Below are 14,776 nucleotides of genomic sequence, written 5' to 3'. Positions count from 1 at the left end.
CTTTGTACCATTCAGGTGGCTCCGGGGTGGATTTTCCTTTTTTCTTTTTTCTCTTTTTTAAATTTGTTTTGAGAGAGAGAGCATGAGCGGGGAAGGGTCTGAGACGGAGAGAGAGAGAGAGAGAGAGAGGGAGAATCCCAAGCAGACTCCGCACTGTCAGCACAGTGGGGCTCGAAGTCAACGAACCCTGAGATCACAACCTGAGCCGAAATCGATTCAGACGCCCAGCCGACTGAGCCACCCAGGCCCTCCCCCCACCCCACGGGGTGTAGCTCTTCTGTTCATAGTCTCTCCATAACTTCTGTAGACATAAAGGACAGACTTTTTGGTTGGACTCATGGTGTCTTTCTGGTTTTGGCCTTTGTCGACAGCTTCACAGACTTCTTTTTCTGATCCCCCGTATGGAGGGTGTTGAATGGTTTTTAACTGTGAGGGCTGTGTCCTTGCAGATCACTTGGGATAGATGGCGATACAGTTTTTGGATATGCGTCTTTCTGTCTGTATTGCCTTCTCACGGTGGTTTTGCCCAAGGATGCCTGCGAGTCAAAAGTTGGCTCTCTCCTCTGTTGAGAGAGCACTGGGCTGGGAGTCCAGAGACCAAGCTGGTCTCCTGCTGTGTGCGACTGACTGGCAAGTGACCCTCGGGCACGGCCTCTGGATGCTTTGTCTGCTGCTCAGTGATGTGGACTGGGAGATTTCGGTCCCCTGGAGTCGAAAATCCGTGGTTCTCTTCTGCCCAGTGTCGTCTGGGGAAGCAAAAGTGGATCCCGTGCTGGCCTCTTCCGTCAAATGGTTTTGATGGGCTGTCCGTTTTGAACGTTGAAGGTGCCGCGAAGGAAAGAAGTTCAGCCTTAAGTTGTTTCAGTGAAATTAAGTCCATGTGGTCCCGGCACCAGTGACCAGATGGAGACCACCTGCGAACGGGGCGTCCAAACCAGAGTCCCTGCAGGCAGGCAGGCCTTGCCTCTCGGTTTTGTGCGGTTCTGTCTCCACCGTGGAAGGAAACAAGCCTGCTCTCTAGAGACCCACCCACCCTTTTGCTTTTGATGAGGCGTGAAGGGGACTTGAGACTTAAAGTAGTAATAATTACGGACGAGAAAGAGCAAATGCCCTGTTGCCTCCGCCCCCTCTCCGCCCCTACTGTGGGGGCAGCTTCAGATTATCCTGCCTTTTATACCACCAGCCACAGCAACAGGCTCTCTGGAACGGAGTGATGGCCCCCTCGTCCCCTCGGGTGGTTAGGAGGCCCGCTCCAAGCCTGCGTTTTCTCTCTGCCCGCAGCTGGTCCTGGACTCTCAGAAGCGCGTCTTCTCCTGGGGTTTCGGCGGCTATGGCCGGCTGGGCCACGCGGAACAGAAGGACGAGATGGTGCCGCGCCTGGTGAAGCTGTTCGACTTCCCCGGGCGCGGGGCGGCCCAGATCTACGCCGGCTACACCTGCTCCTTTGCCGTCAGCGAAGTGGGTGAGTGACTCCCCCCCCCCCCCCCCGTTCCCCCATCGGGGCCTCGGGAGGAGAGTGTGGAACCAAGTCACAGCTTTCCGTGGCATGGCGGGTGGGCAGCCCCGTAGTCCTTGGCACGTTCCCGGGCCGAAACCCCCACGTTCTTCCAGCCAGAACGCTCCTCTGTTGCCAGCGGCGTGCAGTGTTCTTGCCTTGCTGATGTTGCTGGAGAGGGGAGTTCAGTTCTTGGTATGTGTGCCTCTCCCCAGGCGGTCTGTTCTTCTGGGGGGCCACCAACACGTCCCGTGAATCCACCATGTACCCGAAGGCCGTGCAGGACCTGTGCGGCTGGAGAATCCGGAGCCTGGCTTGTGGGTACGTGGCAGTGTCTCCTGGTGAGCAGGACGTGTGTCCCCTTCCTGGGCCCGGAGGACACAGTGGGGAGGGCGCCTCTTCCTTTGAGCCCCCCCCCCCCCCCCCCCCCCCGGTCCCCCAATCAGGGCATCAGACGCACCAGGGTTCGGGGCGGGAGGGGCTGTTTCAGGCTCCGGGGGTTGGTAGGTCCTAGAACAGAGGCTTTGTCTTACCGCACCCACAGAAAGTTCCCTTGTAGGGTTTTACTCCTCAGAGGCTTGGTGTGCTTCGCTCGTCTGTGCAGGTTAATGGGATTTTAGCTGGATGTAGCGGTAGGATTTTGGTTACCCTGACGCACGGAGAAGAAACCGTCTTTTAAGCCCGTGCTTTTTGGTTTATTTTGAGGACACCTCAGACGCCGTTGAGTGAGGCAGCGCTTCTTGGTGAGGAGTCCGATTATATTAATCAGCTGCCGGGTCGTTGGAGGGGAGCCGTGTCTCTCGTGGCTATGGCTTTAATCTGCCCGGATGTCTAGCCCCGCCCACGTCAGTTTTTGTGGCGTTCTACCCGCTTTAGAGTCAGCTCTCTGCCCTGATCTGATGACCTCTTTTCCCGGTGTGTTTTCCCCGCCCCAGCCCTCGAACCAGGCCGAGGTGAGGTGGGGGGAAGGCCTGGGGCCCCGGTTCCTGGCACCCTCGCGGGGCTTTGCTGTGGAGGGCCTAGAAGCCCGTTGGCCCGGCGCGTGTTGCCGGGAAATGAGTACCTCTCGGTGTTTAATGGGGGGACTGGACTCTGATGCTCACGAGCCACACCCTGCTGTTGAGCGGGCAGCCTGCAGGGAGGGTCCGTGGCGGCTGGGGCCGCCGGCCACGCTGGCGACATCCTCTGCCTTTTCGCAGGAAGAGCAGCATCATCGTGGCCGCCGACGAGAGCACCATCAGCTGGGGCCCGTCGCCGACCTTCGGGGAGCTGGTAAGCGGGGGGATCCGGTCTGGGCTGTCTGGGGCTGCCTCCCGCAAACACGCAAGAGGAAGAGGGGCATCTGTGTGAAAGGCCGAGACCCTCCCTAGTCTTTGGTCACATCGGCTTCCAGAGACCCTTCGGTGCCTCTCAAGTAATTGTGAAAGTCTTTCACATCCCCGTCGTAAATCTGGAAATAGGGAAGTTTCGGGTCCCATTTCCCCCTCGGTTTTGCAAGCCGTGGTTGCATATGCCGGTGACGGGGGAGAGGGGTGGTTTCTCTCGTTCCCTCCAGGAGGGTTTAAGTCAGCAGGCTCAGCGGGTCGTTGGGCCCCACGCAGGCAGTGGTGAGCAGGCGTCCTGTCTTCCTGGTTTTCTCCTGCAGCCACGGGGCCAGCCTCGCAGGTCATTTGGGGACGTTCTTCTCTCATTTTTCCTAAAAAAGTCAAAGTCTGTGTTGCCTGCTTTTAATCTCCGTTGCCTGCCTGATGAGAACTGATAGCCCTCGGTTTCTCACACGTACTTGGCCTTCCCCAACCAACTGTCTGATTCTTAGGTTCTGGTGCCTGATGAGTCTTTAACTTTTAATTTCTTCATCAGGAACAGCTTGGCTGTGGAGCTCGGCTGGCGGTCTGCCCGTTCTAGCTGCGATTTGATCCTCAGCCTGACTCTTTGTTATTTCCTGCGGGGAAGGCGGTCTGTTTCCCTTCCCGCCTCGCTCGTGGGAGGGAGAGGAGGGAAGGCAGGGCTCCTTGGTCCCTAAAGCCGTCTCCGGGGCTCGGTGGCCTGGTCCTCGGTGTTCTGCACCTACTTTGGGTCTGGGGCTCCCTGGGGGCCCATGTGCAGCTGCCCCTCAGAGTCAGGCCCCGGCGGAGCCTCGAAATCAGGACACTGAACCTGGCCCGGGTTTCACGGCTCATTCTTAGAACAGGACAGATGTCTCTAGGGCCTGTCAGAGATGGAACCCGTATACCGATTCAGCCACCAGAGGGGACTGAGGGGGACTTTGGGGCAGCTTCTCAGGGTTGAGGAGGTGGCCTGGCATCTCGGAGGCAAGCCTTCACTGTACGGGAAGGTGTGAGAGGGAGTCTGGTGGCAGAGATGCAGCCGGGAAGGGAGGCCCTTCCTCCCCAGCCCGGTCAGCCTCTCAGTTTGACCTGAGGGGTCTGCTTGGCCCTTAAAGGCCCCCGTGTCCACGCTCTCTGCGTGACGCCCTCTGCGTGGTCCTCAGGCAGAGCCTTCTGTCTCTGGTGTCCTGGAGTCTGGCGGCGGGTGGGGGTGATTCAGTCTCCAGTCTGCGGGGCGAGGGTGGGGACGGCCAGTGTTGTTGTGACCTCATAGCCCGAGGGCCACAGCAGCCGACTCTTCCTGTGCTCGTGACGGTGCTGTCTCCTCAGCGACAACCCCCAGAAGGTGCTCACGATAGCATAAACCCCCAGAGGTTGTCAGGGTCCTCAAGTGGGGAATCAGCCCCCTGTGCACAGCACTCTTGTGGGAAGCTGTCCTCCCCTCGTGTCACGCGTGGCGGGGCTCTGGTGCGGGGTCCCCCAGCAAGGTCGCCGTCATCCCCTTTGTGGACCGTGCCGCAGCGAGCCCAGTCCTGTGTCTCTGTCCACTTTGCCAGGGCTACGGGGACCACAAGCCCAAGTCCTCCACCGCGGCTCAGGAGGTGAAGACGCTGGACGGCATTTTCACGGAGCAGGTGAGCACGCACTCCCGGGCCAGGGGGACGCGAAAGGCGCCCGTGGAGAAAGTGCCGCCAGCTGGCACCCGACTTTCCTGCTCCCGGTCTCATTAGCCTGGCCGAGGCTTGTCTGATGGCTCCTCGAGCGGCTTTTCTGCTGCTTTGTGCTAGAGGCCAGCAGTAGGAGGCACAGGGGCGTGCCAGCCAGGCTCGGTGGCTGTTCTCGCCCTGAATGACTCTGGCCACAGGCCAGCCCCGGCAGACTTGTTCTGGGGACGAGGGCATCGCTCACGTCTGCTCTGTACCTTCGGCGGAGCCTGCGCCCCATCGGGCTTAGGGCAGATGGCGGGGCAAGGCCCCTGCTGTTCCGTCCACCGGCCTGCCCGCCCTTGTCCGCCGATACACAGATGGGGCGGGTGCCCTCACACAAGGCGGGATTGTGGTGCAGAGAGGCCCGGGAGCAGGATCCCCGTGTCCCTGCCAGTCTCTGCTGACCGCGTTGAATCCCTGCCTGGTGGCAGGCTGGAAGGCTTTGGTTTTGGCCAGGGCTCTTTAGCAAAGGGCTTTTGTGCGGCCCAGGGTGGCCAGCCCAGCTTACGGACGGCCTGTCGTCCGCTCCCCCCTCCACGACGAGCCGGCGGGCTCCGCTTACACCCCAGCCTCGATCTCTTCCCCCAGGTGGCCATGGGCTACGCCCACTCCCTGGTGATAGCACGAGACGAAAGCGAGGCCGAGAAAGAGAAGATCAAGAAGCTGCCAGAGTACAACCCCCGGACCCTCTGATCGTCCCGGAGCCTTCCGCAGCCCCACACCTCTCGCGGCAGCTGTCGGTTCCACGTGCACTGGGACGGGACGTCGAACAAGGAATTTCCAGAAAGCGAAAGTTGACCGAAGGTGCATTTTTGTTGGACTCCCTGCGGTTCCGTTTTATAAGCGATTCAACGTCAACTACCTTTTCTGTATGCTTTCCAAAGTGGTTTTTTTTTTTTTCCTTTTCTTTTCATGTTGAATTAAAATACCTGCTCATAGTTGACTTACCATTCCTACAAAAGAGGCAGAAACTTTGAGCGATCTAGGGGTTTTGTTTTTGTTTTTCTTCCTCCCCTGAATCCGCTTCTCAGAGCACCCCTTTCCAGCTGTAACTAGCGTTGCGATCCGGGCGGGTGTTCCCTGAGAGGAGTCCCCGTGGACTCAAAGAAACGTCCCTCCTGGGAACCGGCGGCCGCAGCTGGGCATCGACAGTCCTGGTGGCGGATCTCCATCCGGAATCACGGCCGCCCGCTTCGGGAGCATCGGGTCACTATTCCTGCTTCTTGTAGACCGGCTGAGGCTGGCGTTCTGTTTCTGTCCTTGGCTGCTTGTAAGCCCCATCGCCTTTTGGCTGCGACATTAGTAGAATCTGCCGTCTCCCCCCCTGGAGGGGGCTTTGGGGTCTGTGTTTAGCCATTTTTATCTACTTTAGCTGTAAAAGAAGTCCAAATGAAAATCAGGTGATTGTGGACCCAGCGGGGACTTGGGGGTGGGGAGGGGGGTGTGGGTGGGCAGACGCGGGAACAACGTCTCTGGTTCAAGGGCGGCTTCCGGGCTCCTTAGACGAGCCGGGGCCGCCTCGCCAGCACTCGCCATTAGAGATTGATCAGCCAGCAGTGAAAAGTGCATTCTGGAGTCCTTGCAAGGAAGGCTCAGCCCTTTATGTACCAGCCTTTACCACCTTCGTGCTTCTGTCTTTCTCCCCTGCCGGATCCTGCCGGAACGGGCCCCGTTTCTGAGACTCGGGCTCCTGTTCCACTAACCCAGCTCTCTGGTCGCATTGCTTGGCCGTGGTACCAAATAGTTGGGATTCCTGAAGAAGTCCCCCTTCCCCGCGTGTCGGCGCAGACCTGTGACTGCCACCCCCGTTCCCGCCAAGTGCCCTCTGTCCGAGCTCGTCACCGGTGTTGCGCTGCTCTGCGTGAGTTACGAGGTGCCTTTCCCGGAACCCCTCCTCTCACTTGGACCCAGGAGAGGCGACAGCTCTGGCTGGGGCTCTTGTTTTCGAGAGGGTCTGGACTGGTTTGGGTGCTTTAAAATAGATTTTTTAGTTCCGTGGTGCTTCTGGGGGGAGATGGGGGTAGAACTTCAGTGTGAGACTTGGGTGGATGGGGAAAGTTACATATTGGTCTTTTTTTATTCTTTGCTTTGCCGTTGTTACCACTTGTCGGTGTCTCGATGTTAAAATGCCAAAAATGATCTAGTCGTCGTTGCTTTTTTCCCCTGCCCGTCCCCCGCCACGCCTTACGGCGGCCTCTGCCTTTTCCAGGGCGCGTGACAGGCTCTGTCCCGGCCGGTCCCACCGCCTCGCGCAAAGAGACCGGCCTGCATCCTCCTTAGTCTGACTTCACACTCATCTCTGGCGTCCCGTGTCCGTAGTCCAGGGGAGAAGCTTCTGCACCCTTAGAGCTTTGGCCACACCAACCTGATTCGTCCAAATCACCCCAAAATTACCATCTCTCTTGCTTCCGTGCGTAGAACCTGTCCGTTTTCCTAAACACCAGTCTCCTTCCTGGAGCGGGGCTTAGGCGCCTTGCCCCTGGTACCCGCATATCTGCCCCCCACCCCCCCCCCCCCCGGGTCGGGTCGTGCGGTCCCTTTGCAGGAGCTGCCCTTGGTGAGGCAGGGCTCCGATCTTCCAGGGGACTAGTCTGAAACCTGCCACCAGCCTATATAGGGCCCCCGGCCAGGGACAGAGCAGCCTACACATACCTTCAAGTGGAGACGGCCCCATTCTCTGCCACAATCACTCCTTTGGGCTTAGACTTTTAAAATGAACTTCCTACTGGCGGAAAAAATCATGACAAGTGCAAGGGGGTGGTCCTGCACCCCAAGAGAAAGAGGGGCCCGGTCTGGGCATGGACTCTGCACCAACCCCTCGGGCATCTGACCTGTCTTCCAGCTCAGGAAGGAGCCTTTGGGAGAAGGGGTTTAGGGCGAAGGGGGAGAACCTGAGAAGAGGTTGTGATTTGGTCGAAGGTGCCTGGTTTAGTGCTGTAATTGTCTTATTTTTTTTTTATATATATTTCTTGGAGTAAACATTTTAAATAAACGACATCATTGTTTACTCTTGTTTTGGCTTTCGTGCTTCTTTTTCGGACACAGCAGCTCCGTTTTTCTCTGCTCCCTGCAGGTGCAGCCCCAAGGCTGAGGCACGCACGAGAAAGATGGGCTTCAGGGGAGGTCGGGGTCGAAGGGGAGCAGAGCTCCCCACTCTCCCTGGAAACCCGTGCCCTTCAGGGAGGGGACCGCCCTGCACTTGCCCGACTCAACAATGGCATTTGTATCGGCCCCACTCGAGCGTTGGGGAGGAGAGACCGGGCATGGAAAGCACCGGAACCGTGGTAGGTTTCATAGACCAAGAAACACGTGTTCTCCTTTCCCACCACCCGTTCCTAGGGGAGCCTGAGCCCTAGTGTCCCACAGGCCCTGGTTGAAAACATGCCCCTCCGGGCCCCACGTGGGCCCCTGGCTGGCAGCCAAGTGTCCACCAGGGGGCACTGAGGAGCCAGGCAGGTCTGCGGAAGCCCCAGGCACCTCCTGGTGCGCCCAGGCTGATCCCTGTGTCCTGAGAGCAGCACCCCCAACACACACACACACGCACACACAGGCATTGCCCCCTTTCCAGTGGACCTTCCCCTCAGCACGAGGAGGGGCAGAGCAGGAGCAGCAGCGGTTGGTAAAGTAAACGCTCCTCTGAGGTTTAATAGCATCTTTGTGCCATCAACCCAGGGGGCTTTGGAGGCCAGGGTAGGCATTTTTCCGTCTCCGGGACACTTCAGGCGTCATGAGAGGTCCCCCAGGCCTGCCCCTGCTGTAGCCTGTCCCTCAGGCTCCAGCGATCCCCGCTGAAGCCAGCTGCCCACAAGGCCCAATCCCTCCCCACACCTCCTCCTGCCAGACCTGCCGAGGAGCCCTCTTCCTTTCCCCGAGCCAGGAGACGCTCACGGCTCAAGCAGGTAGATTAGCTGGTCTGAGAAAACTCCCAATAGTTTGCGTCCGGCCCTGGCCCACTGCAAAGACAGGGATGGGGGAGAAGGGGCGGGGAGGAGGGAGAGGGGAGGAGGGAGAGGGCAGCCTTGTCCCTCCCCCCCCACCCCCCCAGGTGGGAGAGCCTGCCCCAGGAGTCCCTTCGCTGTTACCCCTTCCTCAAAACAAGGCAGCTGCTGCCAAAATGCATTCAGAACAGCTCGAACTTTAATGGGTTCTCAGCTAAAGACCGTTTTCTGAGGGGTTCAGGCTGGCAGTGTTGGCCATCGCTCTGGATACTGAGGGACAGGGTGAACAGGTAAGGAAGGGGTGCAGTACCTTCCAAAGAGGCAGGGGATCCTAACGCTGGTGAATGGTGAGTAATGGGCCGTTCCTGCTGGGGCAGGGCTGGCACGCTAGGCCTGGGGCTCCGGTACCATCCTCCACCATTTGAAGGCAAAGGGCACCCGGCGGATGTTGGCACAGGCACAGAAGTCCCCGACTTCAGTCAGGTAGCAGTCAAAGTCATCAATGAAGGTGCACTTGAAGCCCAGGGGCTCTAGCAACTGGCAGATCTTTTTTTCCAGGCAGCAGGTACCCTTGATCTGGGGCCCAAAAGGCTTGGGGATGCCCAGATTTTTGCCCATCACCATCATCTGCAGCTGTCAGACAGGATGGACAAGGCCTAGGTAGGGTGTCAGAGCCATGGAAGAAAGCCCCACCCCCACCCCCATGCAGGGGGAAACGTAGCTGCCTCTGTGGTCAGGGCTAGACCTCCAGCAGCCCACACAGGGCACCTCGCTATAGGCTCTGCCCCCTGCAGACATCACCAATCACCCTCCGCAAAATCCAACTCCCCTTTGCCTAACCCTCCTACGGCCCAGCCCAGCCGTGTTTCGGCGAAACCGAAATCCTGGCTAGCCAAGGCCTGCCTCTGCAGACCTCCCCGGTTCCTTCCTCTGTTGTATTTCTCTTACACCGGGCGTGAGGTCTCCTTCACACCGTAGTCTTGGTGCCTCTCCTGGAATGCCCTCCCCGACCAGCTCTGGCAGTTGACTTCTGTCCACTTCTCGTTTCCTCAATCGCAGCCTCTTTTCCCCAAAGGCACTCCCCCCCACCTTCACCCCTGCCTGCTCCCAGGAGCCTGTGTCATGCCCAGAGGGCCACACTGGTGTTGTGAAATTAAAAGCTACCCATGTGTGACTGATGAATGCAGGGCCCGTGTCCCTGAGACTTGACGGGGGGACACAACTCCCTTCTTCCAAGTTTGGGGACGAGCCCAGGTCCTGGCCTATAGTCACTGCTTAGCCAGTCACCCGGTCTGGGACCTGCGCACGTCAGGGGCGTTCCCTACCTGAGGTGGGAGAGAGGAGCTCCCACCTCCCTTCCTCTCAGACACCACTGTCTGCCGTGCCCGTGCCTCTGGTCCAGCACCACGGACGTCAGGAGACCAGCCAGAGCGGGCGGAACGGACCCCCTCCCCAGCCCACCCCTGACGCTCCTCACCAGGTCAGGGAAGTACGGCCTCGCGAAGAACTTCCCCGTCTGCTGGTCGGAGGGGACGTTCGTCAGCTGCTCCAGGCAGAAGAGCTGTGGGATGTCGATGATGTCCCTCTCGGCCAGGCCCAGCTCCTTCTTCACGATGTCACGGTTCAGGTTAATGCACTTCTGCGGGTCGGCAGAGGGCAGTTCGTGGGGAATTGAGGAGCCCGGGGTATTGGCCTGACTGCCGCCATCTTGTCTTCATCGCTCACCCTGTGCTGGGAGCCTTTCGTGGCCTGCCCACCCTCTGATAACTGTGCACACGGTTCCCTTTCTGAGGGGCGGTGGGGCTCAGAGGAAAGGCCAGGATCCCACAGCTGGGCTGGGCTGGGCTGGGCTGGGCTGGGCTGGACAGCCACCAGTCCTAATTCTGTAGCATGAAGGCCAAAGGGCCCACAGTCCTGGCCAGAGTGGAGGCTCCGGGCAAGGTCAGGCGAAGAGGAAGTCCTGCCTTGGCAGGAACCCTGCTTCTTCCTTAAGGGATGTGAGCAGTTGCACTGCCCCCGTCCTTGGGGGCACTTCCTCTCTCTGACCACCTGTTTCCCAGGTCTAGGCATAGGGTTCGTGACCTCCACCCTCAGGATAGGAGTCCCCAGGGCTGAGATGCGGTTCCCACCCTGCTGTACCAAGAGGCCTTCCCTGTTTAGCAAAGGTCGGCCCCTGTCGCATGGAGGCTCAGAATACCCCCCCCCCTCCCCCCGCCACTAGGAGCTGTGAGGAGCCAGTGGCAACGCTGTTTGGGCTGATCCTGTGACCTTGGGCAAGCCCGTGGCCTCCCCCAGGCCTCTGCTTCCCCCCCCAGACAGTTGGATGATCTCTTCTGGGAAACTCTTCTCCCCACAGTCAGCGGTTCACACCTTGAGACCCAAGGTGCTGAGTGACCCAGAACAGCGCTCATGGGCCACTTAAAGCATGGAGATGGCCCTCAGTCCAAATCTCTTGAATTTGGAGCTAAGTTCTTAGGGGATTCAGGGATGGGGTCTCCTTCATTTTCTGGTCAGACACGGGGCAACTTGAGTGGCAGAGAGAACAGGCCTTGGCATCAAATCCAGTCCCCCAACTCATGGCTTAGGTTTGCACCTGGCCTCTTACGCCTCGCTCTCCTCAGTTGCTCGGTGATCTCCAGGATCATAGTGTCTTTCTTGATGCTTGGGCTAGAGTAGCTGCTCAGTCAGGACCTGGTCTACCTCCCCCCGCTTTTTGGAGAGGGGCCTTCACACCCTTGGCGCGTACCTCCACATATTCGTTCTGCTTTCTCATGTTTTCATCAGCTAGAAGTTGATGGATGGTATTGGCCTCCCTCCCTGTAGGAAAAAGGAGCGGGTGGGCAGGCTGTAGGCCAGGGAACGATGCCTTCAGGGACAGGCCGACCCCCCGGGCCCAGCTAACTGGGTATATCGTTGCCCCGGTGACCATGACAGATGGCCTGGCCAGTTTCCGAAGACCAATTTAGGGCCACATGTCCCATCTGGGGACTGACATCAGGTCCACGAAAGCCCAGGGAGGGCTTTCACTGCCACCAGCCCCTTGGGCCCTGGGGAGGCAGCCGGAGCAGGTGAGCAGGTGACTTGAGCCCCCACTCACCCCTCACCCGGGCAGCTCCATGCATCACTTGACCTGAACAACCCATGACCTTGACCAGATTACTCTGCTCCCCCACGGCTTTGTCTTTAGGAAAGGGATGCCCAGTTCCAGTCCCCAGCTGAGGGAACACAAAGTCATTGCATGTGGTGTGTGATTCGTGGTTCACACTTCCTGGATGTCACCTTCTAGAAGTGCTTCTAGGACCGTGTGATTCCTGGGCCCCACCCCAAAGGTTGATTCACCAGATCTGGGCGGGGGAGGGCGGAGCTGAAATTCTGCATTTCTAGAACGAGTCTCCCCCTCCCCCCCCCCCCCCGTGACACTGAAGCTGCACTTAGGGTAGCAAAGGTCTAGAGAACCTCCCAGCAACCCCCTCTCTGGGTTCCCTCAGCATTTAGAGCAGAAATGCTGTGCACCAGTGATGCTATCTCTGTCCACTGAGGTTTTCCACAGGGGTGACCAGGGGACCCCTGAACTCCCAACGCCCAGGCACCTAACTCCACATTCCCTGAGTGGATCCAGACAGGAGCGTTGGTAGCGCCTGGTTTTGCCTCCCTCCCCCCCCCCCCCCCGTCCCCCAGAGCCCTCTTTGTATATACTCCAGCCACCCCTCAGCCACCTTAGGACTTCCGCCTGCCTGGTCTGTATGCCCCGAGACAGAACCAGATGTCCCGTGGTACAGGTTAGGCTTTTACACTTTCCTGAGGCTCTTTCAAGCAGGAGGAACAGAAGAAAACCGGCCCTCTGGGAAGGACCCCTGGGAGAGAAGGAGCTGGCCTCTGCCCCAGTGCCAAGGGGCTCTCCTTACCGTTGGAGAGGAGCTGATCCTCTCTGACCTCCTCAAACAGAGTCACGTCTCCATAGCCCTCTCTCTGTTTCTCCTCAAACAGCCTGTAGCAGGAGCTGGGGCTGGCCAGGAGCAGCCGGAAGCCCTGGAAAGAGAACTAGGGTCAGATGCGAGCTAGCTTCCTCTCCAGAAGCTTCCAAGGGGCTTTAAAAGGTGGGAGGCCCCCCTGTCCACCCCTACCCCCACCCCCACCAGACCTTTTCGCCCTCACTCTTGTCCTGTGTGGGGATAAAGCACATGAACTCGTCTATGTGGCCGACCATCAGCCAATCCGAGAAGAGCTCCACCGGGGCCTGGACTCGTTGGGCGTAGAGGAAGTCCCGGAGGGCCTTACTCATGTCTCGGCCCTCCTTGCTGAGGGGAAGACGGAAGGAACGGGCCCCTGAGCCAACATGGTGTGGTTTAGGCCACCACCTACTCCCCTTGGGCTATGGTAGTTGCTCAGTTAGGACCTGGTCTACATGCCCCCCACCCCACTTTTGGGGGAGGGGCCTTCACACCCTTGGCCCATGCCTCTACATGGTCATTCTGCTTTCTCAGGTTCTCATCAGCCATCAGGCTCCCCTTCTGCTAACTGGCTGCCCTAACCATTGGGCTCAAGTGACCGGTCCATAAACAATGGGCTAAGAATCTCTTACTCCGGCCCAACTCAGGACCGACGCCAGAGGATTCAAGCTCAAGAAATTCTGACCCCTGGGACACAAGCATCTCCTGGATGTCGATTCACGGCCACCAAGAAGTCCACACCTCTTGTGGGAGGAAGCTTCTAGAGGTCACTAGGCCAACCAAATTCAGCATCCTTCTAATTTAAACCCTGGAGTCAAAAGGATGAAGTTTGTCTGCTTTTTCTACCCGGGGTCTCCTAGGACAACCAAAGGCTCAAAAGTCCTTTCTGGGCAGTGTTAAGAATGTCCCCGAGCAGATGATCTGCCGAGTCGTGTGGAAGTTCCCTACCAAGAGGCCACCTCCTGGCCTCGTGCCTCACCTGGGGTAAAAGCAGCTGCCAATGAGGATCCTGCCTAGGGGGTATTCTTTCCCTCCCACCTTGACCGGTGGGGACACCATCAGGTTCCCAATGGAATCCATGCTGGCCACCCTGTGGTCCTGGGTGCACTGGATCACGTAACCGACCCCCGGGCTCTGGAAGGAGACCCAGTGGGGCAGGGGTGTTAGGAAGGACGGGCTTTAGGCCCCAGTCTTACCCCTAATCCAGACTTCCGGGTAGATTCCCACCTCCCCGCCCCTTCCCCAGGAGGCCACTTGGGACCTCCCCCTCGGCACCCCATCACTTCCCGGCAGCCGCCAGGGCCGACAGGTCGGACCGAGTTCAGATCAGCCAAACTGAGCCCCACACCAGTGAGTATTTCATGGGGAAATCTTCCAGCGTGAGGGCCCGAGGGGTGTCCAGGACAAAGGAGAGCGTCTTGTGGGGAGCCTGGGTGTAACAGAAGGCCATCTCGTCCTGGAGGAGACGGGAAGAGGAGTTGAGTTCTCCCTGCTCCGTCGGCCAGTTTTCCTGACTGTGTTATTGGCCCGCCAGTCACGATGCTTCCCGCACCCAGGCCACCTCTAAGAAGGGGCACAACGGGAACCCCTTCCACCCACCCCTGCTTGGCCCTCGACACCCAGCTCAGGCATCCCCTTCTCTGGGGCTGGCCCAGACCCGTTCTCCTGCTCGTCACGTTTAAAGCCAGAGTCCCCTCAGATCCCTCCTCCCACCTTCCGCACCCCGTCCACGAACAAGCCTCGTTTCATGTCGTGGGGACGGGGCAGGGTTGGCGGGGGGGGGGGGGGGGGGATAGCTCCTCTCTGGCACCGGTCAGGGGAACCTGCCACGTTCTCGTCCCCAAGTTACTGCAGTTGCCCTGCAGCCAGTTCTCTTTGGTTCTTGCCCCTTCCTTCCTAAGACCAGTTCTGTATTTCTCAGCCAGAAGGGACTTTTCAAAACCTAAATCAGAACACTTCACTCTCGATGCCCTCCCATCTCATTGTGAACTTGTTTCTACCCCTTAACCTTGGCTTTAAAAAAAAGTCCCTAATATAGGATCTGGCTCTTCCCTACCTTGGACCTTGTCGCTTTGATCCAGCCCCCACCACCCCAGCCCTTCTGTTCTCCAAACCCTCCAAGTACATGTCCACGTTCTGACCTTCACATCAGCTGTGCCTCTGCCCAAAGAGCCCCGATGTCTAATCTAGCACCTACCCCCAATCTTTGTCTGGCCAGCTCAGTTTCCTGAATTTGAAGATTTTCCCGACTGTCTAGAGACTCCCTATGGCATCATCTTCACAAGACTTAGAGAGTCCTGTGTCCTTGCTAGAGCCGGGCACGATCTGGCCCATTCTGCTTTATCTCTAGCACTCGGAT

At 58.7% G+C, this 14,776-nt stretch overlaps 2 protein-coding genes across 4 annotated transcripts in view; one reads left to right on the top strand and one right to left on the bottom strand.

Annotated features, from left to right (window-relative positions):
* Positions 1–7,536, top strand: part of RCC2 (regulator of chromosome condensation 2) — a 25,246-nt gene extending 17,710 nt beyond the window's left edge. For all 3 annotated transcript variants that reach the window (XM_086715819.1, XM_086715818.1, XM_086715820.1), the window contains exons 9-13: positions 1,282–1,462; positions 1,711–1,816; positions 2,695–2,767; positions 4,380–4,457; positions 5,118–7,536. In XM_086715819.1, the coding sequence (XP_086571945.1) occupies positions 1,282–1,462; positions 1,711–1,816; positions 2,695–2,767; positions 4,380–4,457; positions 5,118–5,222 (543 nt within the window). In that variant the 3' untranslated portion in view covers positions 5,223–7,536. The remainder of the gene's footprint in view (positions 1–1,281; positions 1,463–1,710; positions 1,817–2,694; positions 2,768–4,379; positions 4,458–5,117) is intronic.
* The window catches only part of PADI6 (peptidyl arginine deiminase 6), a 24,370-nt gene continuing 16,192 nt past the window's right edge, over positions 6,599–14,776 (bottom strand). The window contains exons 10-16 of the mRNA XM_086715817.1: positions 13,766–13,873; positions 13,397–13,551; positions 12,609–12,765; positions 12,373–12,496; positions 11,214–11,284; positions 9,945–10,106; positions 6,599–9,100 (exon numbers count right to left, since the gene is read on the bottom strand). Of these exons, the coding sequence (XP_086571943.1) occupies positions 8,855–9,100; positions 9,945–10,106; positions 11,214–11,284; positions 12,373–12,496; positions 12,609–12,765; positions 13,397–13,551; positions 13,766–13,873 (1,023 nt within the window). The 3' untranslated portion in view covers positions 6,599–8,854. The remainder of the gene's footprint in view (positions 9,101–9,944; positions 10,107–11,213; positions 11,285–12,372; positions 12,497–12,608; positions 12,766–13,396; positions 13,552–13,765; positions 13,874–14,776) is intronic.

The sequence above is a fragment of the Puma concolor genome, chromosome C1 (genome assembly GCF_028749965.1).
Source record: "Puma concolor isolate L17-30 chromosome C1, mPumCon1.1.hap2, whole genome shotgun sequence".
NCBI lineage: Eukaryota > Metazoa > Chordata > Mammalia > Carnivora > Felidae > Puma > Puma concolor.
This window is presented reverse-complemented; position numbering and strand designations above follow the sequence as displayed.